Source organism: Notechis scutatus, chromosome 1 (assembly GCF_049901735.1).
Source record: "Notechis scutatus isolate UNSWTSFEM ecotype Mainland chromosome 1, rNotScu1.2, whole genome shotgun sequence".
Lineage (NCBI taxonomy): Eukaryota > Metazoa > Chordata > Lepidosauria > Squamata > Elapidae > Notechis > Notechis scutatus.
In genome coordinates, this window is record NC_142009.1 from 315,638,753 (window position 1) to 315,662,155 (window position 23,403).

The following is a 23,403-nucleotide window of genomic DNA, read 5'->3' on the forward strand; positions in this document are numbered from 1 at the left end:
ATGGTGTAGAGCTTGCAAACTGGCTGTAATCTTGGTGAAATTAACTGTGTTCTCTTGGCGACTACTTTGGGTTTTTAAAAAAATAGTTTTAATTGTTTTTAATAGTTTTTGTTATATATTTTTTATTTTTGTATTGTATCAATAAAAACACAATTTTAACATTGTAAGCTGCCCAGTCATATGTATGAGACAGACAGCTATACAAACTTGATAAATGATTAAAAGTTCAGCCCTGCTACTTTTTAAATTACTAAATGTGTAATTTGTAAATACAGCAAAATTTGAACATTTTGAAGATGAATGCAGAAATACAGAAAAACTAGTGCAATGAACCAAAGTCCAGCATGTTTCTGCATTCTTAAATTCTCATTGCTTTAGTCAAATGCGAACATTTCCTTTAATTATTTTTTTATCTTACAAAGGGGAAGCTTTGTCCTCCAAGTTTTAGGACTCATTTTCCCAGATACAACTTATCTAGTAATTTCTGAGAACAAACTTCAGAGAAAAAACTCAGTGTCCAATATGAAAGAGACTACTACCTGATTTTGCAAGTTTTGACAGCTCAGTTGTTGCCACAGTAACTCAGGATGTGTATGGAACACAATTACATCCTTTTCATATTTTTGTTTTTAAAGTAAGCAAAATATTACATCCTCAAGTAGCAAATAAGGAGGAAAAGGTAAGACAGGGAAAGCTTTCACACACTCCAAAACAGACATGGAGATTTACCTTCATATTTGAAGGTTATTTGAGGGATTCCAGCTCAAAGCGTTATGTGTACCACAGTTGAAGAAAATCTGGAAGCAAAGGGGAAAAGATTACTGTTATCAGATTCATCAACTTCAAAGAAAGATCAGTGACATCTGAATAAGAGAATCACCTATGAAAACTGGAGTCAGTCATTAAAAACACTGACTTTTGGTGTTATAAACAGCAATCCCTAAAAGTCTAGAATGTTCATGTCAGCATAGCTTGCATTTGAAAAATAAGAAAAATGGGCTGTAAAGAATCAGGAAGGTCTTTTTCAGTTCTCTTAGAAGAGGAATGGATGCTACTACATTCAGCCTTAGTTTCCTCTTGCTCATCTCTACTTCCTTTGTATCACTCACCACTGTTGCTCCCTCTTTCTTTGCAACCTGTTAGGAAAATAAAGGAACTCCATATACATGCAAAATATAAATCACATCAAGAGATTTCTCAGGTAAAGGTGAACAATTGCAATCTGGATCTGTCATTGTCCATGTCTGAATCTGAAACCAAGATATTAGCTATGCAAATAAAAATTAAGGTCATGGGCCAGTCTACTATACAGGTAGACTTTCACACTATTTCTAATCATATTTAGTCAAAAGTATATATGAAGTAGGAGTTATTGTCATGTGTACATGGGACTGCAGCAGCCTCTCAAAGTACTGCCTTCTCTCAATGTGTGGTAATAATTTAAGCACTTTAAAAAGTATCTCATTCCTTTCTGGTAGCAGCAGCCTCCCTCACATGATTCAAGGCCTTTCTCACCAGTTCCCCATATGGTGTTGTCTAGTGGTCTGGGCTTTTTAATATAAAACATCAATTTCACGTGCCATTTTCAAAAAGTATATCTCTTCTTCCATCACAGTACATTTGTTCTTACTTTATTCTGTTCTCACCACAGAAGGAAATATTCCCCCATCCCACAAACCCCTGTCTCTTCCTCGAACCACAAAAACTCAGCATCCTGTATAACAGGATCCCAACAAACAACTCCTTCAGTTCACCCTTGAGGCCTCTCCTGCCCCCCCCCCAAAACAACTCATGGAAGCCACTCGTCCCACTTTCTGACTGTAAATGGTGGGGTGAGAAGAAGGCCCGAGCTGAAAGAGGAAGGAGTGGAAGAAGGGCTAAGTAGGTGAGTAAAACTGAGACTTAAGAGGAAGGGAAGAAATCCGGCTAATACGACAGACGAAGGTGGAGGGAACGAAACCTGCAAAGAAAGCCAAGCCAGCCCCCACAACCAAGCGAGGCTAGCCTGGGTAAGTGGTCCGAAGAGGGAGGCAGCGGAGAGAAGCAACATCCCACCCGGACCATCTTCTAAGTGAGGAAAGAGAAAGACCGGACTAGTTTATTCCCAAAAAGGGCAAAAGCATAAATCACGCCCCCCTCACATTTCACCACCCGTCCCTCGCGGTTGACCCCACCCCCAGCCAACCTTCCAAGCCGAGGAAGAGGATTGCATCCCAACCTTCCCTTTCCCTGAATAATTGCGAGTCCGTCTCCTTGGCCGCCCCCGGACTGAGGACGGGTTCCCGGCCCGGCCCCTCTCAACTCCACGGCTTCACTCCCAGTCCCCTCCCCCCGCTTGCAAGCCCCTCTTAAACTCACTGCTGAGTGCAGTCCACGGCGGCAGCTCTCCTTGCCCGGCGTAGAGCGCGGGCAGCCCGGCCGAAGGCACCGTCCGACCCCCACCAGGCACAAGCCGCGACAGCAGCGGCCAAGGAGGAGGAGGAGGAGGAGGAGGGCGACGGCGACGACGACGACAGCAGCAGCAGCAGCGGCAGCAGCAATAGGGGCTGTCCCGCCTTGCTCCGCCTTCTCTTCTTCCTCCGCCCCCTCAGCAGCCCGGGCTCGGCGGCTCCCACTCACAGACGGACCGAGTATCACTCTTTCAGCCCAGCGCCGCTCTCACCACCCAAATAACAAGCTGTTGAGGAGTAGGGGCGCTGCGCGGCCTCTCATTGGCTCCTCCCCTCGCGCGCCCCCCTCCGCACGCTTGACGCTGGAGGGGGGCTTGCCCCTCCCTCATTGGGTGCTTCGCGTGCCTCCCGCCTTTCATTGGACTGCGGAAGAGCTTCTCTGGGAAGACGATTGGGCGAACGGGCAGGCTTTTTTTTTTTTAAAGAGAGAGCGAAAGGGGAAGCGACTTCTCATTGGCTTAAATAGTAGAGCAGCCAAGCCTTGTTGGAAGCCCGGACTTTAAAAGGGAGTGAAGTCAAAGCTTCCACCGATCCCTCCTTCGTTCCTTTGCCTTTGATTGGAAACAAGCGAGGTTTTTTTTTTTAAAACATCCGGATGGGAAGCCCCGGACGCTTGGATTGGTGGAAGCCCGGCGGGGCCGGAAGCTGCGACGAAAATAAAGGGGGAGGAATGGAACTTGATTGGTTTGTTGGTTTTTCGTGAAAACGGAAAGGGGCGGGGTGAAACTAGGGAACAGCGGTGACGAACGAAGACGTCGCACTCCTGATGCGCATGCGTTTTTGGCGGGGGGGGGAGGGTATTTTCCTTTACCGTCCTCTTCGCCGGCGCCATTTTATGCGCCGCTCAGTCACGTCTTAAAACTGAGGGGAAGGGAGGGGACCGGAAAAAGGAGGTAAGACTACTGCGTGAAAGCTGCCTAAGCTGTGTGGCCACGAAGCCTCTTTGAGAGTCGGCACGGTGAGCTCCGGTAAGGGAGGCCCTGGGATCTTCGCTTTCAGGTGGAAAACATCGGACTTCCGCGATGGCAGCAACGAGGGAGGAGGCAAAGATTGTGACGACCATGACAGAGAAAACTGGTTCGTAGGCCGCGGACAGTACTACGGGGGAGGGGCGGAGCACCCAAGTGGAAGCAGAGTATGACGTCCGGATTGGCGCAAGCGCCGTTGGGAGAGGGGCGGAGCTTGTGCTCCCTTCGGTAGGAAGGTCTCCCGAGTGCCGTTTGAAGAAAGTGGCGTTTTGTGGAAGCCTGGATGGCGTCCTTCGGGTTCAAAGACGACCCTCCTGTGCAGGTCATGGAAGTGCGGAGTCTACCACAACAGTGGAGGCACTGAGAGCCCATTGTAATAACTGGGTGTTCATTCTATCAAACAGGTTCAAGCTCAGGTTTTCTACCGCCTATGGGGGTGGGGTGTCTTCAGAGAGCTGGTGACGCAAGGTCGAAATGTTAGCAGATGCAATAATAAAAATATGCTGATTTGGTGAGGGGAAAAAAACTATATATTGTTTTACAGCTCCATGAGACTTGGCATCCAATTTCAGAAGCAAATTCTTAAGTATACTTTTGAAGTATTTGCTTCCCAAGACTTCACCCAGTGACATTACAATGACTTGTTTTATGACATGAAATGTCTTGTATGCCTTTCTCTTAAGTATGCCAAAAAAATTGTTGACATGTTTATTTGTAGCCTTACATTTTCATTAAATAGAAACATGTCTATGATTCAGATTCAATCTGAAGAGTAAGGCAATATCTTTCAAGGCTTGAAGCAATAGGAATCCTAAATTCTAAGCTGTTTTATGAGATCACAAATGAGAAATTTCTGCTAGAATTATGTAAATTTATATGTAAATTTACAGCCTTCAAGACTGTAATAAACTTAAGCAGAGAAGAATATTATTACTGTGGGATTATCAAAGATATACAAATTGCAGTATTAGTGCTTTATGAAGACACTGTTGTATTTTTGTTTTGGCTTACACAATTTGTGTAGTTTTTTCCAAAGCCAAGTACAAGCCATTTGTACAAGTATGTAAATGACTTCTATTCCTTTCCATTGCTTTTGTGCAAATTACTTTTACTATTTGGGAAAAACTGATTTTTTAAAAATAAGTATAAAAGCTGCATGTACATAATCTGTGAACCTAGCTATTGAAACACCATAGGGTACAATGTGTTTTTCTACATAGGGAAGTATTTTTTATCCTAAAGTCTTTGTAGTCTATTGACTATTCATGTCTGCTTAATTCTAATCATGAAGACCTAATTATAGCAGTTTACAGCTACTGGTGATATGGCAACTTAGAGGTGCTACTCAGCCTGAGAACAGGAGGACTAGTTTCTGGCTTTGTCAAGGAAGAAGGGGTGTTGTTTTTTTTTTATAACTCTAACCCCTGGGTGATAATCTACAATGGCAAACAAGTGAGACAATGTGGCCTGCATAGAAATTAAGTGCAAAATACATACTTTATTTTAAGGTAGGACATTTGCCTTTGAATAATTATTGAAACAATTTAACTGTCCAACATTATACTCTGAATATTCAAATATGTTGGGCAGTTAAAAATAATTTCTAAACAAAACCAGGTTATTTGGAGTACTATTCGTGGCAAGTAGAGAGGACAGTAATATATATGGATTCACTAAAGCAGGGGTCCCCAAGTCCGCGGACCGATACCGGGCCGCGGAACAAGCCTTACCGGGCCGCTGGTTGCTGGGCGCCGCCATCTTTTTTTTGGTAAAAAAGCGCTTCTGGTGAGCTTTTCCGGTAGAAAGCTCACCGAAGCGCTGTTCTCATAAAAGATGGCGGCGCCAGCTGTGAGCTTTTCCGGTAGAAAGCCATTTCTACCCGAAAAAGCTCACCAGAAGCTGCATGCCGCTTATCTTTTATGACGAACAGCGCCCGTGACGTCACCGGAAGCGCCTTTTCGTCATAAAAAGATGGCGGCGCCCAGTTGACGCCGGTACCGGGCCGCGGCGCCCAGCTGATGTCGGAACCGGGCCGCGGCGTCAAAAAGGTTGGGGATCCCTGCACTAAAGGAAGTACAAGGATTTAAATTATTTAATTGGCCCATATTATTAACGTATTGGCAAAAGCTGCCCAGTACATGAACAGCCAGCAAATATATAATGCAACTAAAATCCATTAGAAAAGTCCTGGAAACTTTTTAAAAAATGTGAAAGCTTTTATGTGCTACACAAATTCACTGGAAAAGTACTGAGTAAAACATTTAAGGTTTTTTTTCTTCTTTTGAACGTTTTTCCCAAGCAATGTTTTAACTGAAAGTTTAATGGAAGAAAATGGCACTATCCATTATCTAAATTTGTAAATACTGTTTTCCCATCTCTTGTCATATTCCAGTATTCCAGAATAGATTATGTCAACTAAATGGTGATAATTGAAGGCATGCCTGATAAAATCCTACTGGGGAAGCTATTTCTATTCTGTAGCTACAAACTGACAACATTTTAAAAAATAGTCAAAGCTTATATATTTAACATGTTTCCTTTACATTCTCATTTAAAGCTATAAAAGTATAATACTTTGGGCAAATATTTCATCTTAGTCACATTCATTCAGTAATTAGTATAAGTACTTCAGGATTTGTTTTAAAGTATTGTCACACAGGTATCCTGCCTAATACCTCTGACTGTATTATCACAACAGGAAAAGCAGTCAGGGCATACCTGAATACATTAAGTATGACTTGAAATGCTATTTCCCATGTATCACCCATTAAGGATTGAAAGGACAGGTTCCCCTCCAGAAAGTTCCCAGACAATGATGGGTTAAGTAAATTGGGATGGAAGATAACTCTTCATCTCCTGTTGTTGCTTCCAATTTTGTCTAACACTTGCCAGAATCACAGCCTAGAATGTTATGCAAGCAAAATATGTTAGCAAAGTAGATCCATATAGCAACCTGATGTTTCCATGGATTCTAATCAAATATGTCAAATATCTTGTCCTTAAACTTGGTATCATGTAAGCAGAATTTGCAATGCTTTGAAACACACTAGGTGTGCATGTGTAGGAATAAAATCTTGTCTGTAAAAGAATGTTCAAATCTATCATATCTCATCCCTTCTAGTTTTCCTTTAATAAATTCTTGGACCAATCGCTCAAAAAAACACACCCTCTAAACAGTAATTGGAAAATGGTTTAGTGCAAGTTGGCCATTAAAATATTGTCTAGCACATACGTAATGGCAAATACATAAGCAGGTCTGTAGTACAGATTACAAAATGAATTAAAATAAAAATGTTACATGTTTTCATCATCTGATTCATCCTCTTCTTTCAAAGATTCCTGTTAAGAAAATAAAATCAGACCTTAATTATTCTACTTTGTAAAAAAAAAAAAAAAATAAACATAAAAATCAGATTTTCAGATAGTGAAATGCAAATTGTTTGATGTAGACATATTGGATTAATGTAGGTAAAAATTCAAGAGCAGCCTTTCGCTGTGTATTTTTTTCTGGTGTTTTTATACATTGTCTAATAGTCAACATTACATCAGAAATATACTTTTTTTCTCCCATAATATTGAAATAAGATTTAATAAAAATTCCTTCCCAGTGATAGCACTAATTTTTTGGCATATCTTTTCCAGGAGATATCCCAGCATCATTTTGTTTCATAAAGTTGCCAGGCTGCTAGTGTTTGAAAAAAGATACATTCTAATATTAATGTTTTTTTAAGGTGGTGGAGAAGTGTTCTGGATTCTGTTTTAAAATTGTTATGAATCATTTTGAGTCTTGGGATCTGAGTAGTATTTATTTAAATCTTTTCATCATTAACTGCATAATTTTGATTCCTGAACTATTTGAAAATATCTTGACAATCGTGGGAAAATATATGGAATTGTATTAATTTAAAAGCCAGTTTCATTTGCTCCAAAGTTCCCAGTGTTACCTTAGCGTATTTCTCTGCTTCTTCTTTAACATCTTTGGGCACAATTTCATGTTTTCCTTTAGTTACTGTAAGTTTAAAAAAAGTTAAAACAGTGTATAATTGGAGAATAAAATTCAATTCAGCAATATTTTCTTTAAACATTGTGTCAGTTGTATACCTCAAACAATGATCTATCATAAAGATTAATATAAAATAAGTTTAGAGCAAGAGAGTTAAGAAAATATTTTTTTGAAAAATGTGATAATTACTTTCTCCAACCCAACTTAGTTCAAGTTCGAAGGCTTTATCCTTTACTTCATCATGGACTATGTAGATTCTAGAAGGGAAAAAATTAGAAAATTGTTACTTCAAGTAGAATGAGATGTATTAAAATGTTTTACCCATATTTATGTACAGTGTATTCTCAGATTTTAAATAGTGTAAAAATTCATATATTTTTGGGATAAACCAAGAATAAAAAGCTGCAGACATGAATTTTTTGGCCCATTCCAATTTGATGTCTTAAGAGCCTCTGATCTCATTTAAACAGAGTGTCTAATTTATTTAAACTGTGGGATCTCCTGCCCCATTGTCAAAAAAACAAAATATTCTCATGCAAGCACTTTCTTTGGGTATTAGATCAAAATAAAAGTACAGGTAGTCCTTGAATTACAACTCTTCAAAAGTACGAGAGCTAGTTATGACTGGATTCCAAATTGTGACAGTCTTCACACCCTCACAGACACATGACTAAACTTCGGGTACTTGATGCCAGGCCACATTTACAGACATTTGCAATGTCCTACGGTAATGTGATTGCGTTTTACGACAGTTCTGCCAAAACTCAGCATTTACTACTGGTTTTCAGAAAAAGCACACCCTTCGTAAATCATTGGTTTGCTTAATGACCATGACATTCACTTAACTGCCTCAAAGAAAAATGTACAATTAAGTCTGACTTATAAACATGAGGGCAGACTCATTACATAAATCAAGGATTATCTGTAATGTTTTTTGTTTCAACCTAAAAACTGGCATGAAAGTCACTTTTAAAAAAACTTACATTTTTGCAACTTCTTTAACAGCATCACGGCATGTCATTTCTTTCATCTGTGGAGGTATTAGAATTTTACTAATTGTTAAATACTATTGAAAAACAATAGTGAATTTGAAGAGCATAAATAGCCTCAAAATATGTGTATGAATATAATTAATGCATTGCGGTTTGGAGAGTTTTTGGTTCATCTAACAATTCCTGAGGTAATATCAACATCTTGAGATAAGACTTTTTTAAAAAAATGTAAGTTTTGATATGTCTACATGTAAAATATAATTCTACCATGTCTGGATCGGATTGGAGAACCAAATTGGGAAGCTCCAGAGAAAGATCTGGAAACAAATATAGGGAGGATATAGCTCATCTATCCTATTACAGGTAGTCTTTGACTTACAACTGCAAATAGGTCCAGGATTGCCACTGTTAAGTGATACAGTCATAAAGTATGACTACATTGCTTAGCAACAACAAACCCAGTATTCCCAGTTGCTGCTTAACCTCAATCCAACAGGAGGGAAGTTAAAACGTAATGTTAAAAAGTATTATTTCACGAAAAGAATAGTGGAAGCTTGATACCAACTTCCAGTGGAGGTAGTAGCTCAATCATCAGTAACTGAGTTTGGGATAAACACATGTCCACCATCCAACAAAAAATAAAATTCAAAAATAATAATTAAAAAGAAAACAAAAACCTTAAGGAGCCGCCTTGATGGACCACTGGGTCTTTTTCTGCTATCAGTTTTCTGTTTCTATGTTTTTCTATGGCATGTATATTAAATGGGAAGTGGTACGAATCTTAGTTTTCCATTTATTTTAGTCTAAAGTAGACTCAGGCTGAACAGAAAATAATTCAAACTAAAAATTTATACATGTGCTTCTAAGAACTGTACAGTGTGATCCTGGTTTCTTTGAATGAGTGTAAGGAATAGCAATTTCAATTTAGAAACAGAAGCTTTCACTCTTATCTGTAAATGAAAAGTGGTTGGAAATGAATTCAAGCTGTACAAAAGAAAACCATATCTTCTTACAAAGTGTGAGTGACACAGGAAAAAGTTTGCAAAGCACTAAAGTTTCATGTTGTAACTATTACCAAAGTTATCCCATTGCTCACCTTTACGTTTATTTGTTTTAGTTTAATTGTGCAATGATCAAGGACAACTTTTTAAGTGAGATTTTGTTCCCATAAGATTGAAATAAGACAAAGGGTGCAAAGGTAGATTCATTCAATGATTTATATTAATATGCTACAAGAATGGCAATACTTAAATGGAGTCTAGCTAGAACTGATAACTCTGTTATTGCAAGTCAATATTTTAATTGCTTTTACCTTGTCAAAAGGACTGAAGAACTCTGGAAAATCAGAAGCATTTCCATATAGATTTCCAGTTAATATCACACATTTGTACAGAAGAGCAAGAAATGCTTTTAGTATGTAATGTGCCATAATATAGTCTTACCTGAAGCTTTTCAATCTCTGTCTTTGCAGCCTGTCTTGCTTTACCAATAGCACATCCCCAGTAACCCTGCAAAAATAAAAAATAAATAAAAGGGCTATATTCAAGGAAAGTAATCGCTGAAACAAACACATTTAGATTGTTTAAAAATGGCAGACACAATTATATTTTCATAAAAACACACATGTAAATTATGTGATTTCTCAAAACAGTCTTTTTATACCATCTCCAAATTGATAAGTTAATCTAATAAAAAACTATCAGTTTGCTGATCTTTATTTAGAAGCTGCCTTTAACAATATAACAATTCAGATGATAGTGATCCAACAGTAGAACCACTACTATAGAACACAAACATTTGAGGCAAGAGATGGAGGTAGAAATTGAATCTGCAGATTTTTTGCTTCTTTTTTCCAGTTATAAAGTAACTTCTAGCATAATGAGCAAAAACATTTATCCTTTCTGCCTATTTATTATAAAATAAAGGCAGTAAGTAGGAATTGTGAACAAATCACTTACCTGATATTCAGAATTAAGGTTATGACTGGCCAATGGGTTTAAATCTGAATAAATTTGCACTTTTCCTGTAAAGTGCCTATGTGGTTTTACCATGAACACACTTGTAATAAAAACTATCAGCATTTCATTACCAGCTTATGATTTTAGATTCTCTACAGTTATTATACAGTTCTCAAAATTTTGTTTACTGTTAGATTTAGCTATTCACACTTGCCTCCATGAATTAATATGCTTTCCTGTGATCTTCTAATTGCTTCCATTTCATTAAGCTCATGGATAATCTTGGTTTTCATTTAAACAGATGTAGTTCAAAATACTTACATATGAAACTCCTGATGGATCTATCATATACAGCTGAGCACCATCATCATCATCATAGGAACCTAACATGAAGCTGGAAAATCAAGATTTCTTATTAGAAACTATTAGGGAGAATTGTAGCACAATCTTCAATAAGTTATAGAAAAGCAAAGTTTGCATCATTCATAGTTGTTTCACTGAAGGAATTGCTATAAATTATAGTCTGGGATTAAGCAGAACTGTATCTCTTGGCATAGAATAAAAGTTGTAGTTTCCTAAGAGTAATATATTCATAACAATTAACCAATCACTTATATTATCCTTCCAAATTAAAAGGAGAATTTAGTCACACCCCTGAACTGGATAGTGGCAGAATACTACAAGGACCATATGTACAATTTGGTACATTACTTCTTAAAAAAAATTATCTACATTTATTCATAGTCAGGTTTTTCTGCTTTAAATATGACCTCTTTTTAACAACATGAATATGAACTGCTTAATGGCTAAAAGAAAGGTAGTGTTTTTATTTATTATTGTGAGGCACCTGGGATTGTTCTATGAGATAGGGTTAAATAAGGAGTATGTTGAGAACATATTGGTTGAAAGTATGCGGAAGAGGCCTTCATCCTGAAGATAGACAATGGTGAGGCTGAGAACCAAGAAACAACCTTGGAAAAGGCAAACCATAATGATCTAGACAGAATGGAGCATTTGGAAATGGAGTTATTCTGCACTTCTTCAACAAGGTTCGCCTATTTAGCTATGAAATATACTCTTGCTATGATCTAGGATTTGTGAATCAAATAAATTGTGGTTTATTCAATAAATCTTATTTGAGCAAATTTTATATTACGTGTTAACCTGGTTACTGAGTACTTAGTAACATTCTTGAAGGTTTGATTTTTAAAATACCATTTTGAGTGTCTTTTTACAGACAGAATTTTTTTTTACTGAAATAGGAATCTATAATTTCTCTCAATAAAAATCTACCTGGGTGAATTGGGAATGTACTATTTATATAATAAATTCTCCACTGGTATCAGTTTATCTCCCTAACTGTGTCTTCCTTGTTGCTATTTTAGATGGATTGTAGCTTTTCTTTCTACTTAATCTGATTGCCCAAGAATATATAATTATATTGGTTGCTGCTATAGTTATTGTGAACCTATAGATTCAATTTGGTATAATGATTAAGGCATCAAGCTAGAAATAAGACTGAATTGTAGACTTTAGCAACAAAGTCAGTTGGATGACCTTGGACTAATCACATCTCTGTCCTAGGAGGTAATGGCAAACAATTTCTAAAAAAAAAAAAACTTGCCAAGAAAACTGCAGGAACTAATCCAAGTAATTGCCAGAAGTCGAAATAAAAACCAAAAAAATGTTATTTGCAGTATATTCCCAGCTTTAATCAAGTATGAGATCTATGGGAATGTCTTTATTCTTTCTATCAGCATTCAGGGGCTAAGGAGAAATAGACTGTGATTTATTACTTGCTCTGAATTTTTTAATGCCATTATATTTTAATGAACAATAATATAAGAAAAATTGATACCTGCAGCCGAAAGGTCTTACAGCACTATATAGAGTATAGGCATGTACATACATAGCCACTCTATCTGCAAGATGCTATAGGAAGAAAGGAAAATAATTTTAGAGCACTGAAAGTAATATTTCCATTTAAAATAAACTGAGATAAGTTCAATTTGTATTTCAGAAAGAACAGTGGTGAGTCACAAGGTCACCCACTCAGCCCTACCCTCTGTGCTATGCAGGTGGGTAGGTTCAGAAGGTTTTATTTTCCCTTGTTCAACATTTCATGCTATCTAGAATAACAAACTGTAATTTAATTAGCTGTAATGAATCACAAAACAAGATAACTTCAAGCTATGGATTATAAATCTGACTGTAGATTAGAGTTACTATAGAGCTAGATGCTATCCTGGTTTGATAATTCATAATAAAGCATGGGTAACTAAAAGTTTCTAAATTTCAGCAATTTAATATGGCTTAGGTTTTTCTTAGCTCTAATAAAAAGTAGCTTTGATAAAACCATAACCTACTTTTAATGGAATATTATAACCGTAGTTGGATCTAAAGTTAGAAGCTTCTTCTCTTGCTATGTCAGCCAAAGATCGGGCATCTGCGAGGAGTCCTGCTACTGCCTGAAACACAGAAGCACATTTCACAACCTAAGCAGACAGGAATTTGAAACTCAACATGCCAAACTTTACACCTCTCATTCTGACAGTATCCTTTATATCAGGAATGTGATTGCCAGGCACATGTTTTGAGAACTGGATAAACCAGAACTTCTGCCCCTACAAGATGAAATCTCAGCTGCTTCCTGGTTTCAAATTGAAAGTTACATGTTGATTATCCAAGACACAGTTTAATTATAGGGTTGCTTCTGTTAAAACTTGAGTTAAGTGTCGCGTGAATTAAGCTTGGTATTTTTGTGCTTACATGGACATATCTATGTTGTTTTCTTGGCATTAGTACAGAAGTAGTTTACAGAAGGATTTTTTTAAAAAAATGTCTGAATCTATCAGGAAACCAAGGGGTATAGGTTAAGTCTCTCATGAAGTTCCTAATCAAGTTCAACTCTGCCTAGTTTTTTAATATCAGCCAAGATTAGTTAGGTGCTGGCATTTAGCCACATGCTAAATAATAAGTAAATACCAACTCACCATTCCCACATGTCGATCAACATTAAACAAGCGTTTATTGGATCCTTCCTCATACAATTTGGATAAAACTAATTTTTCTACTCCAAAGACAACACCATCTTTACATCTTATCCCAATTGCTGTACTGAAGAGAAAATAAAGCATAATAATTGGTTAAATATACACTTCATAGCATTTAATTTGATATGATTTGTATTGCTACACAGTTTAGAGGCTAAGCTGCATGGCCAAAATGGCCTTTTCAAACTCTAATTCTGTGGTGTCTAGGGATACTTCAGTAATCTAATAGAAAGAAAACACCTCAAAGGAATTTATTTAATTTTAAAAGCCAAATCTAAAATACTGAGTTGATTTAATAATTTATTTAAGCAAAACAGTCTCAAATGAAAAATTAATTACTGAATAAAACATTTTAGTTTTAAAATATGCACAGCTACAGGTTAAGTAGTAAGCAATGCTTCTCGGCAATTCTTCTGGACAAATCAAATTTTAAATTATTTTCACAAGTATAGTATAGTATGGGATTAACCCTATAAAGAGGTGCTATATAAAAAGCAGATATATCAAAAACCAATTTTATAACCAATACAGTATTTAAAAAAATATGTGAAACTCTGGAGCGCCCATGTTCCTTCCATTTAAGTTCGAAAAAAATGCAATAGTAAAACCAATAGCCTACGTACAGAATTGTTAATGTTTTAAGTACTAAAACAACTCTTGATGTTCTATCACAATACCATCTTATTTTTATTTTAATACTGTTCACTTCTCAGAGTCACTTGTTGAAATGAGTGGCTGTGCAAACTGAATAAAAAACTGACTGCAATCAGGTAGTCCTTGTCACATGCCTATTCCAGACTGCAGCGAAGGCCTGGTGAAGTGTGTGACTGATCCCTGGGGAAAATCTCAAGATCTTCTTGGACTCCATCAGGGTCCATCAGTCATCTCAGGCAAGGAATTCAATAGGCCTTCTCTATTAGGCTTTAAGGTTGATATTTCAAGGGTGCTTTCTTGAAATAATTAGATATATTAACTGAATTCCCTCTACAGTAAATTAGCTACAAGCATAATTTCATTCTTTATATTTTGTTTCTGAGATTGAAATAAAAATACCAATAACCAGTATTTAAGTTATTTGGACTAATGGAATCCACAAACGTAAGTGACATTATTGCAGAATATAAAAATTCAAATCTTACCTGCTGTTTTCAACAGCTTTCATAGCATACTCTACTTGAAATACTCTGCCATCTGGAGAAAAGGTGGAGGCTGACAGATCATACTGAAAGAAAACAAAATAGATTTTTTTAAAAAAAGTAAAACTCACGGAATTGAATTCATTAGCCTTTCACTGCATCCCTTGATACCTGAATATCCTCCAGAATCACCTTATAGGAGAAATGGGTGGAATAAAAATAAATAAATAAATAAAATACAGAATTTAATGGCTTCCCACTATTAAAACAATTAGGTTCCAAAATGCTAAGGAATTCTGTATTTACTAAACAAATGTAAACACATGACAATATTGCTCTCATATCAGAATAAAAATACAACTCTAAGCATATTTTCTCACAAATCAGTCATTTAAACTCAATAACATTTACTCTCTAGAAAGAAGAATGCAGACTTCAGTCTTTGAGTATAGTCCCTGGAACACTTATTCTGAGTAACAAAAAAAGTACATAGGTATTCTCTTTGTATTTATTCCTATCCCAAAAAAGAATCAGAAATTCGAGAAGGTGGAGCCTCCTCGCTGACGGACCGTAGATCGTGACTCTCTGCGGCTATGGTCCATGCTCTTTCGTTGGAGAGCCCCAATCATTATGATTAGGGGCTGAAGCTGCCTTGGAGGGGCGGCGGAGTAAGGGGAAGCCGCAAGCCAGGTTGAGGGGAGCCACATCTCCTCCTCTAGGCTTGGTCTTCCCCCACCCCGAAGACGACTGCAGCAGTGGTTTAAAATGGCCACCCCGAAGAGGAGGACTCAGCTGGATTAAGATTTGTGCAGGAGGGAAGAAAGAGGTGGATAACATCTGAACCGGGACAACTGGGCAATACAACTAAACAAAAGTACCCCGGGATTAAGGTAACATGGAATTTTTAAGAAAAGAAAAGTGAGCGGCGAAATTACAAAGGGACAGGAAAAAAAATAAGAAAATATTTTTGACAGCTAAGCGGGGCTTAGAACCGGGAAAGGAAGAAGCTGAAACTAAAGATTTAACTAAATTGGACTAAAATATTTTGGGAATAAACAGGCATAAAATAAAGCTGGACTTAAGACTGTCAAAAATAATAATAATAAAGTTTACAAATTTGAGACTGGATTGTGCTGGAATATTGAGGTTCGAAAAACCCTAAATAAAAAATAGGGGGAAAAGGTGAAGACTTTGTATAATGGAGAGCGCCACCTTTTGACAAAAACTTGAGCCCAAACAAAAGGGAAAGCATCCTGTTTCTGAATGAACTTGTGTGGATATAACATTAAAGAAATATTGAAACAAAGTAAGAATCTTAAAAAGTGAAAGCAGAACCAGAATAAAGAAAAAAGCAAGGAAAGACTGACTGTGGGATTGATTGATGTTTTTGATATAGACCCTGGGTTGGAATAACTGAGAACTTTAGAAAATTGAAAGAAGAAAGAAGGAAAGTAAAAGTATTTTTGTGTGTGTGTGGACTTTAACGATCATAAAATATAAGAGTGTGTAATGATGATATCTCTTCGGGAATTAAAAATGGAACTTAAAAATATGAGAGAATTACTACAAAGAGGCGAATCACTTTGCTGTGTTAGAAAAAATGGAAATGGCGATTGAAGAACAAGAAGAAAGAGCTTCAGAGGAGGAGGAGTCAACTCAAGGAGAAGACATTTTAAATAGATAATTAACACAAAGAACATTACAAAGAAGTGGGGAAAGAAGGAAGGTTAAAAAGTTGAGATTTAAGAAGGCAATCAAAAGGGGGAATACCTGTGAAGTCAGGAAAGGCAGAAAGACCCAGCAGAAAAGGGGAAAGGAAGATATTAAGAAAGAGAGGGATATAAACTGGAATGAGAAAAGATATGGGGAAAAGAGGGGGAGGAGAAGCAGTAAGAAACAGGTGCATGAAATAAAGAAATACGGAGATAGTGAAAGGTTGAAAAGAAATTGTTTTTTCAGAGATAATGGTTGATGAATTAAAAAGGGGATTCTGCAGGGTGACAAGGGGTAATAAGAATATTTCTGCAATTAAAAATATTTAGAAAATAGGGTAATATAGATACTGATAACTCTTATTAAAAATCAAGGGGGGAAAATATGCTGCGGAATCCAAATGAAAAGATGTAATGATTATTATTGTAACTTCTTAAAAATAATGATTTATTGGGAATCAAGATGAGAGAATAAAGGTATATTTTAATCATTGAGGTGTCACACTCAAAGCAGTAAAAGGGGGGAAACCTATACTTGTTTTTTTTTAGTGTTAAATTTGTATTAATCTAGAATCTATAATGTGTAATGGAAAGACTAAAGAACCAACTAAATTAATAAGTTAATATAGACTATTAAAAGCAAGGAGAGACATTGGTAACTTTTATTATTATTATCAGGCAAACACATGTTTATCTTTATTTTTAACATAAATATTAAAGGATTATATTTGAAATAATTGAAATGAAACAAAAAGATGTTTTAATTGAGATTAATGAAAGAGGCTACAATTAATGTGTTTGTTTCTCTCCTTACTGAAAATCTGGAATGGAAAAGGTAATAATAGAATTAAGTATGCATATATGAATGTATAATTGCTGTCATATTTGTATGTAAAGGTGATGACCCAGAAATATGTTGTCCACTAAAAAGAGATTTTTGTTTTTAATGTGAAAAACTGAATTTGTTAAAAAAACAAAACAGAAATTCATTCTGAAGTATTACAAGTTTTGTTTCATTTAAACTTTCTAGTAATCATTATAGCTTATTACATATTTATAATACAGTACTAATTTTTAAGGGGCAGAAACATTATTTTAATACTTAAATATTTTAAGTGTTTACACACACACACTTTCTCTCACTCTCCTTCACTGTCAAACAATGATAAAAGTATTTATGTTTTAGATTGTCTTGGTTGTAAGTGGATGACCATCTGACTCTTGTGCCAAGCCCCTCAAAATCAGTTATCCAAGTCGATGCTCCAATGACTGATACAACAGAGTTTGAAATACAAGTAGTTCTTGACTTACGACAATTGAGCCCAAAATTTCTGTTGCTAGGCAAGATAGTTAAAGTGAGTTTTGTCCCATTTTACCTTTCTTGCCAGAGTTGTTAAATAAATAACTGCAGTTGTTAAGTTAGTAACACAATTGTTAAGTGAACCTGGCTTCCCCATTGACTTTGTTTGCAGACTCTGTAATATACATGCCAGTTGCCAAAAGTCTGAATTTTGATCACGTGACCACGGGGATACTGCGATAGTTTTAAGTGTGAAAATGATTATAAGTCACTTTTTTCAGTGCTGTTGAATGGTCACTAAATGGTTACCTATAGAGGTTTCTATGCCAGCATCCAAAATATTCTAAAACAGTGTCCCCAAAAGACAGCCAAACAGTTTAGATAAAAAACGGGATGCGCAGAGACTGAAAACGGGATGCATGGCAGCGACGATCCCCACAGCCTGGAACAGCTGATTGGCAGTATTCCGGGAGGTGGATCCAACCACCAATTATTTGCTCGTTCTAAATCAGGCTGCAATAACGTGCTGAAGCTGACCAGGCTATTTGCTGTTTGCTGCAAGGATGCTCGCCAGATGAATACCAATGGATGCTGGGAGGCAGAGGCAGATTTTTTTTTTTTTTTTCCTCCCCAAAAGCTAGGTGCATCTTATGGTCTGGAGCATCTGATAGTGCAAAAAATACGGTAACCTAATTGGCCAACATGACCAGTGACACTTGGAGAAGGGATTACTTTCTATTTTAATTATGATGACACTGCGAGAACAATTCACAGTTAGTTTTACACTAAATGTGCCGATATGATGTACCCAATAAAGTTCTTTCAGAAAGATTCAAACCTTGGAGTTCTGATTTGCTTGGGTCTGTTAGTTGGAACCTTGTCTGTCAGCAACAAAAAAACTCAGCCTCCCAAGGATGAAGAAAGGGAAGTAGAAACAGAACTAGCCATCCTTCAGGAAGAAGTTATGTGGACTATGAACCAACTGTCAAATAAGGCCCCAGGTGTCTACCATCCTTGCAAAATTAATGAGATCAGTATCACCCACAACTATTATACCTTGGATCAGAAAATTTGGAAAACGAACATGTGGCCACAGGATTCAATGTGATCATTCCACTGCCAAAAAAGGGCAACTTTAAGGATTGTTCCAATTACCAACATGCCTCACATTAGCAAGACAGATCGTGTTACAGGGAAGAAACGGCCGCTGCTTTGTCTCTGGGTCACATGGCTCCAGCCTGGAAATGGGTACAATTTTCAGAATAGCTGCAATGAATTGTGCCCGTTCCAAAAATGGCACCCACTTCCAGGCTGGAGCCATATGGCCTAGAAACAAAGCAGCCTACTCTTCTTCCCTCATACAAGCTCCAGAGATCTTATAAAAGTAAGTACACAATCAGTAACTGGGAGTGGAGAGGAGGATGTGGGATCCAGTGGTGGGGGGAACCAGGACCAAGGCATGCAGGGAACCTAAGGGGTAGCAAGTAGAGCATGGGATACCTTAGGGCAGAGGTGGCTAACCTTTTTGGGCTCCTGTGCCAAAAATTGTGCGTGTGCTTGCATACTCGCGCTCGAGTGCCAGCAGTCAGAAGGCAATGCGCCCTCCCCCACGTTCCCTACGCATGCACGTGTGATCCCCACCCACCCCTGCTGCCCCCTAACCTGCACTGCACCTCTCAGCTGATTTTTGGCCAGTTTGAGGCCTTTTTCAGCCTCCCAGAGGCTTGAGGAAGGCTTCTGCAGGCTTTGCAGGCCAAAAACTAGTCCCGTTTTGTCACTTCTGGTATTTTTGGAAAAACAGGAAGTGATGAAACGGGGCTAGTTTTCAGCCTGCAAAGCCTGCAGAAGACTTCAAGCTAAGGCCTCAAACCGGCCAAAAATCAGCTGTGAGGCGCGTGCATGCGCAGTGAGGTAAGTTTGCCTGCAGCTTTGCGTGCCGGCACAAATGGCTCTGCGTGCCACCTGTGCCACAGGTTCACCATCATGGCCTTAGGGGGTGGGAGAGGCATGAGGCAGGGAGCAAATCTGATGCCCACTCAAAAATGCCCACTCAAATGGGTTCACTTAACAAGTGTGGCATTCACTTAATGGCTGTTGCACAGAAGGCTACAAAAAGTAGTTCGTCACATGTGCCTTGACCCATCACATTAAGCTTTCAACCAACACCCCTCATTATCCTCAAACTTTCCAGCCAGTTAAGACTATTGAGAATTTTGGTAAGTATATAGAGAATACAGGTTAAGGGAAATCACTGTGCCTGCGTTTTACACATTTTACACCATTATTAAATGCATCAAGATTTACAGAATTAAATGAATTCTTTGGCTCCATCAGCAAAATGGGCTGAATGGGACAAAGTATTCTTAGACTGAATCCCTCCAAGATGCAGTTGGTTTTTGTCAACAAAAATTCAACAACTTTGGCCCTAGTAGTTATTTTGAATGGGGTGGAACTCTACCTGAAAGGGTTGGTTCACAATCTGAAGATCCTCCTAGACTTGTGCCTATTTCTTAAGTAGCAGGTGAAAGGTTTCTGCCCAGCTTTGGCTGTTTTGTCTACTATGAGATATCGGGATCAAGAAGATAATATATTATGCTCTGATCACTACTTGACTTATGATCATAATGGAATCTGCCCATCACAGTCACGTCACGGGGGGTCATAAACGTTTAGTCAGATGATCAATTTGATTTTACAATCTGCTTTGCAACCATCAGGCTGCTTTGCAGCCACCAGGGTTGTTAAGTGAACAACAGTAATTGTTAAGGTATACCCATGGTTTGCCATGGGTACACCTTTGCTAAAAACTGGAAGTAAATGCTGGATTTTGGCAAAACCAATGTAAAACATGGCCATGTGATCACAGGATGTTACAAATGGTTGTAAATGCAGCCCAGTTGCTAAGTTCCCAACGTTTGATTATATGACCACTGAAACTTTGAATCTGGGTCATAAGTAGCTCCAGGCAAGACTGTCATAACTTTGACCCATTGTAAGTCAAGAACTACCTTTATTTGACTGATTAATGCATTCAAAATCAGACAGCAGTTGGAGACAATCCAGAAGTTTCAGCTGGTTCGATACGTCATAGCAAGTTTACTCACAGGACAATTCCATCATAACAACATGACAGCATTAGGAAAGTTATTGCTCTGGTTACTGTTAGGCTTCCAGGGCCAATTCAAAGTGCTGGTGACGATTTACAAAGCTTTTATCATGAATCACTGTTTTTTCCAAGATGGAATCTGCCTGGCCAGTAAGAATATAGTAAGATTTGTCTACTTGGAGTTCCCATTCTGCATGAGGCAAGGAGGTCATGGACTAGGCAAAGGGGTATTAGAATTCCAACTCTTGTTCTTTGGAAGTCCTTACCTCTGAAGATTTGCACTATTTTCATCTGTCACATGCCATGTTTTAGCAAAGACCTCAAATTTGCCAAATGGCATAACTCAAAGCAATTACCATCTTGAATTCCCTTCAATTAGGCAACAAGCTAAACCAAAACAAACAAATTATGAGCAGATCACGTATAACATGATTGCAACTGGTTAATTTCTTTTTAAAAAAAACTATGGATTAACATTTGGCACATACCATACTGCATTCACACATAACTTGCCTAATGACACCGAACATTTTAGCCTAGCATGTTTGTATCCATCATTAAACTGGAAAATTTGTTGATGACACCTGAGAATTTGAAAAGTGACTGGACAACTATATGGAGAAGGATATTATAAATGGCTTATTTTTTAATGATTGTTTATAACTTCCAGAAAAACAGGCATTTCTTAAACATTTGCTACTATGCAGCACTAGTGGGGAAAAAACCTATAGCTATTGCCTGCCTGTCCATCCTCATGAAGTACAGCATGAATCTTATAAATTCAAGCTGAATTGAATATAAACATATAAAGAACAGTTGCAGAAATTGGGTATGTATCATCTGACAAATAAATATATATATTTATAATGAGCCTCTATGGTGCAGTGGTTAGAGTGCAGTACTGCAAGCTACTTCTGCAGCTAGCTGCCTACAATTTGGCAGTTCAAATCCCACCAAGCTCAAGGTTGATGCAGCTTTCTATTCTTCCGAGGTGGGTAAAATGAGGACCATATGCTGGTAAAATGAGGACCATATCAATATGCTGACTCTGTAAACCGCTTAGAGAGAGCACTGTGAAGTGGTATATAAGTCTAAGTGCTATTGCTATCTCAGGGCTGTCACAGAGAAGAGGGAGTCAAGCTATTCTCCAAAGCACCTGAAGGCAGGACAAGAAGCAATGGATGGAAACTGATGAAAGAGAGAAGCAGCCTAGAACTAAGGAGAAATTTCCTGACAGTTAAAATGATCGATCACAACTTGCCTCCAGAATTTGTGAATGCTCCAACACTGGAAGTTTTTAAGAAGAGATTGGATAACCATTTGCCTGAAATGATACAGGGATTACTGCCTGAGCAGGGGGTTGGACTAGACTTCCAAGGTCCCTTCCAACTGTTATTCTATTCTAATTCTATTCTGAATAAATTACTTGCTCAGATGCATCATAGTTAATGTGCTTTCTGGAAAAAAGATTTCATACTCATGAATGATGCTACCAAAATTTATTCAACCACTGAACAGAAGTTTTGCCTCCCCAGATAGGGAGCCCTACCCTAGGAAATACAGCAAACCCACCCCGTCTTCAAAAGCTGCCATTTGGCTGGTCACTAACAGCAAATGGGACTAAAGGCCTTAAATAAAACAATGTCCACATTTTTCACTTTGAAAGATGACAAGCGAATTAGTAAGAAAAGGACAGTGGCTCGTGAACTGGAAACCCCCCACCCCCAGTAACTAGGGCAGAGGTCTCCAAACTTGCCAACTTCAAGACTTGTGGACTTCAGCTCTCAGAAGTCTCCAGCCATTTCTGGGAGTTGAAGTCCACAAGTCTTAAAGTTGTCAAGTTTGGGGACCCCTAAACTAGGGAATGCATGACTGGGGCTTTCACTTTCGAGATTCTCAGCCCACACCGCCCGTTAGGTAGCAACTTGGCAGGGAAGCTCTCAAACCAAAGAGGGGTCGTCCATAAGGCAGCCAGGTTCCCCCAGCCGCAGTTGGAGGGCCCTGTCAATGGAGAGGTAATGGATGCCAAGACTTGGGAGCGTTTGAGGGCGCTGTGGAAAGTTCTCGGGTCGAGGCCCGTTCTATTCCAGGAAGATTCGCGCCTCCCTTCCTCCGCTTGGACTCGCCTTCCGCTTTCGATTTTCTTCTGTGACTCAGCACCGCCATAAGCACCCCAGTTCTCCAGGCAACTGCTGGTGACGTCATAGAAAGCGCGTGGCTCCCTCGCAGACCCCGTATGTGCAGAGCAGTTTGTCTCCTCGCCCTCCCCTCCCCACAGCGCCTCTCCCCCTCCCACCTTCGAACACCCCACCCCACCTTCGCCAGGGCGAGGGTCAGCGATTCCTTCCCCCCATCTTTCGCCGGCTCACTTACCCCGGTGCCGATGGAGCTCATGGCGGAGGAAGCCTCAAAATAAACCACAGCCTTAGCTCCTACCCGGACTTTTCCTCTCTTTTCTTTTTCTTGTTTTTCGCCCCTTCAGATGGTCACCCACTCGCGCGTCTCACTCGTTTTTCAACAACGCGCACGTCCATTGGACGCCACCTCCAAACGCCTTGACTAATGATTTCTTCCGGTAGGCTAGGGGCTCGAGGAGGTGGAGCCAATCGCACGAAGTATCGAGGGCGCGCTCACGAAGGATCGCCGAGTCACTGCTGACGTTTTCAGGGGTGCGAGCTTCATTGAAAAAAAATAATGGAGTGATATCCAGTATAGGAAGCCGAAA

General features: G+C 38.6%; 2 protein-coding genes and 1 long non-coding RNA gene across 6 annotated transcripts in view; 1 reads left to right on the forward strand and 2 right to left on the reverse strand.

Moving 5' to 3' along the window:
- Positions 1–3,023, reverse strand: part of ARID4A (AT-rich interaction domain 4A) — a 52,771-nt gene extending 49,748 nt beyond the window's left edge. For both annotated transcript variants that reach the window (XM_026670195.2, XM_026670193.2), the window contains exons 1-2: positions 2,359–3,023; positions 730–797 (exon numbers count right to left, since the gene is read on the reverse strand). In XM_026670195.2, the coding sequence (XP_026525980.2) occupies positions 730–735 (6 nt within the window). In that variant the 5' untranslated portion in view covers positions 736–797; positions 2,359–3,023. The remainder of the gene's footprint in view (positions 1–729; positions 798–2,358) is intronic.
- Positions 3,024–3,210: 187 nt separating this feature from the next.
- On the forward strand, positions 3,211–10,749 carry LOC113413715 (uncharacterized). 2 transcript variants are annotated; one of them, XR_015746894.1, is made up of 2 exons: positions 3,211–3,343; positions 10,673–10,749. It is a non-coding gene; the product is annotated as an uncharacterized LOC113413715 (long non-coding RNA). The 2 variants fall into 2 exon arrangements; XR_003371083.2 differs by lacking the exon at positions 3,211–3,343 and adding an exon at positions 3,403–3,527.
- On the reverse strand, positions 6,595–23,200 carry PSMA3 (proteasome 20S subunit alpha 3). Of its 2 annotated transcripts, XM_087952355.1 has the most exons (12): positions 23,052–23,200; positions 20,945–21,065; positions 14,564–14,646; positions 13,365–13,488; positions 12,738–12,839; positions 12,230–12,303; positions 10,693–10,765; positions 9,856–9,921; positions 8,405–8,451; positions 7,611–7,678; positions 7,363–7,427; positions 6,595–6,757 (listed from the first exon to the last, which is right to left on the reverse strand). In XM_087952355.1, exons 3-12 carry the CDS (start codon positions 14,584–14,586, stop codon positions 6,713–6,715), a joined length of 687 nt encoding a protein of 228 aa, XP_087808481.1. In that variant the 5' UTR covers positions 14,587–14,646; positions 20,945–21,065; positions 23,052–23,200; the 3' UTR covers positions 6,595–6,712. The 2 variants fall into 2 exon arrangements, with proteins under 2 accessions (XP_087808481.1, XP_026525981.1); XM_026670196.2 differs by lacking the exon at positions 20,945–21,065.
- Between the last annotated feature and the right edge of the window lie 203 nt (positions 23,201–23,403).

Excerpts from the sequence above, each read along its gene's own strand:
- PSMA3 (XM_026670196.2), bottom strand. The coding sequence starts at position 23,072 with ATGAGCTCCATCGGCACCGGG. Across the intron at positions 7,428-7,610 it reads ACTAAGTTGGGTTGGAGAAA|TAACTAAAGGAAAACATGAA; the intron begins GTAATTATCACA and ends TTAAACTTACAG. Across the intron at positions 6,758-7,362 it reads AAGCAGAGAAATACGCTAAG|GAATCTTTGAAAGAAGAGGA; the intron begins GTAACACTGGGA and ends TTTTCTTAACAG.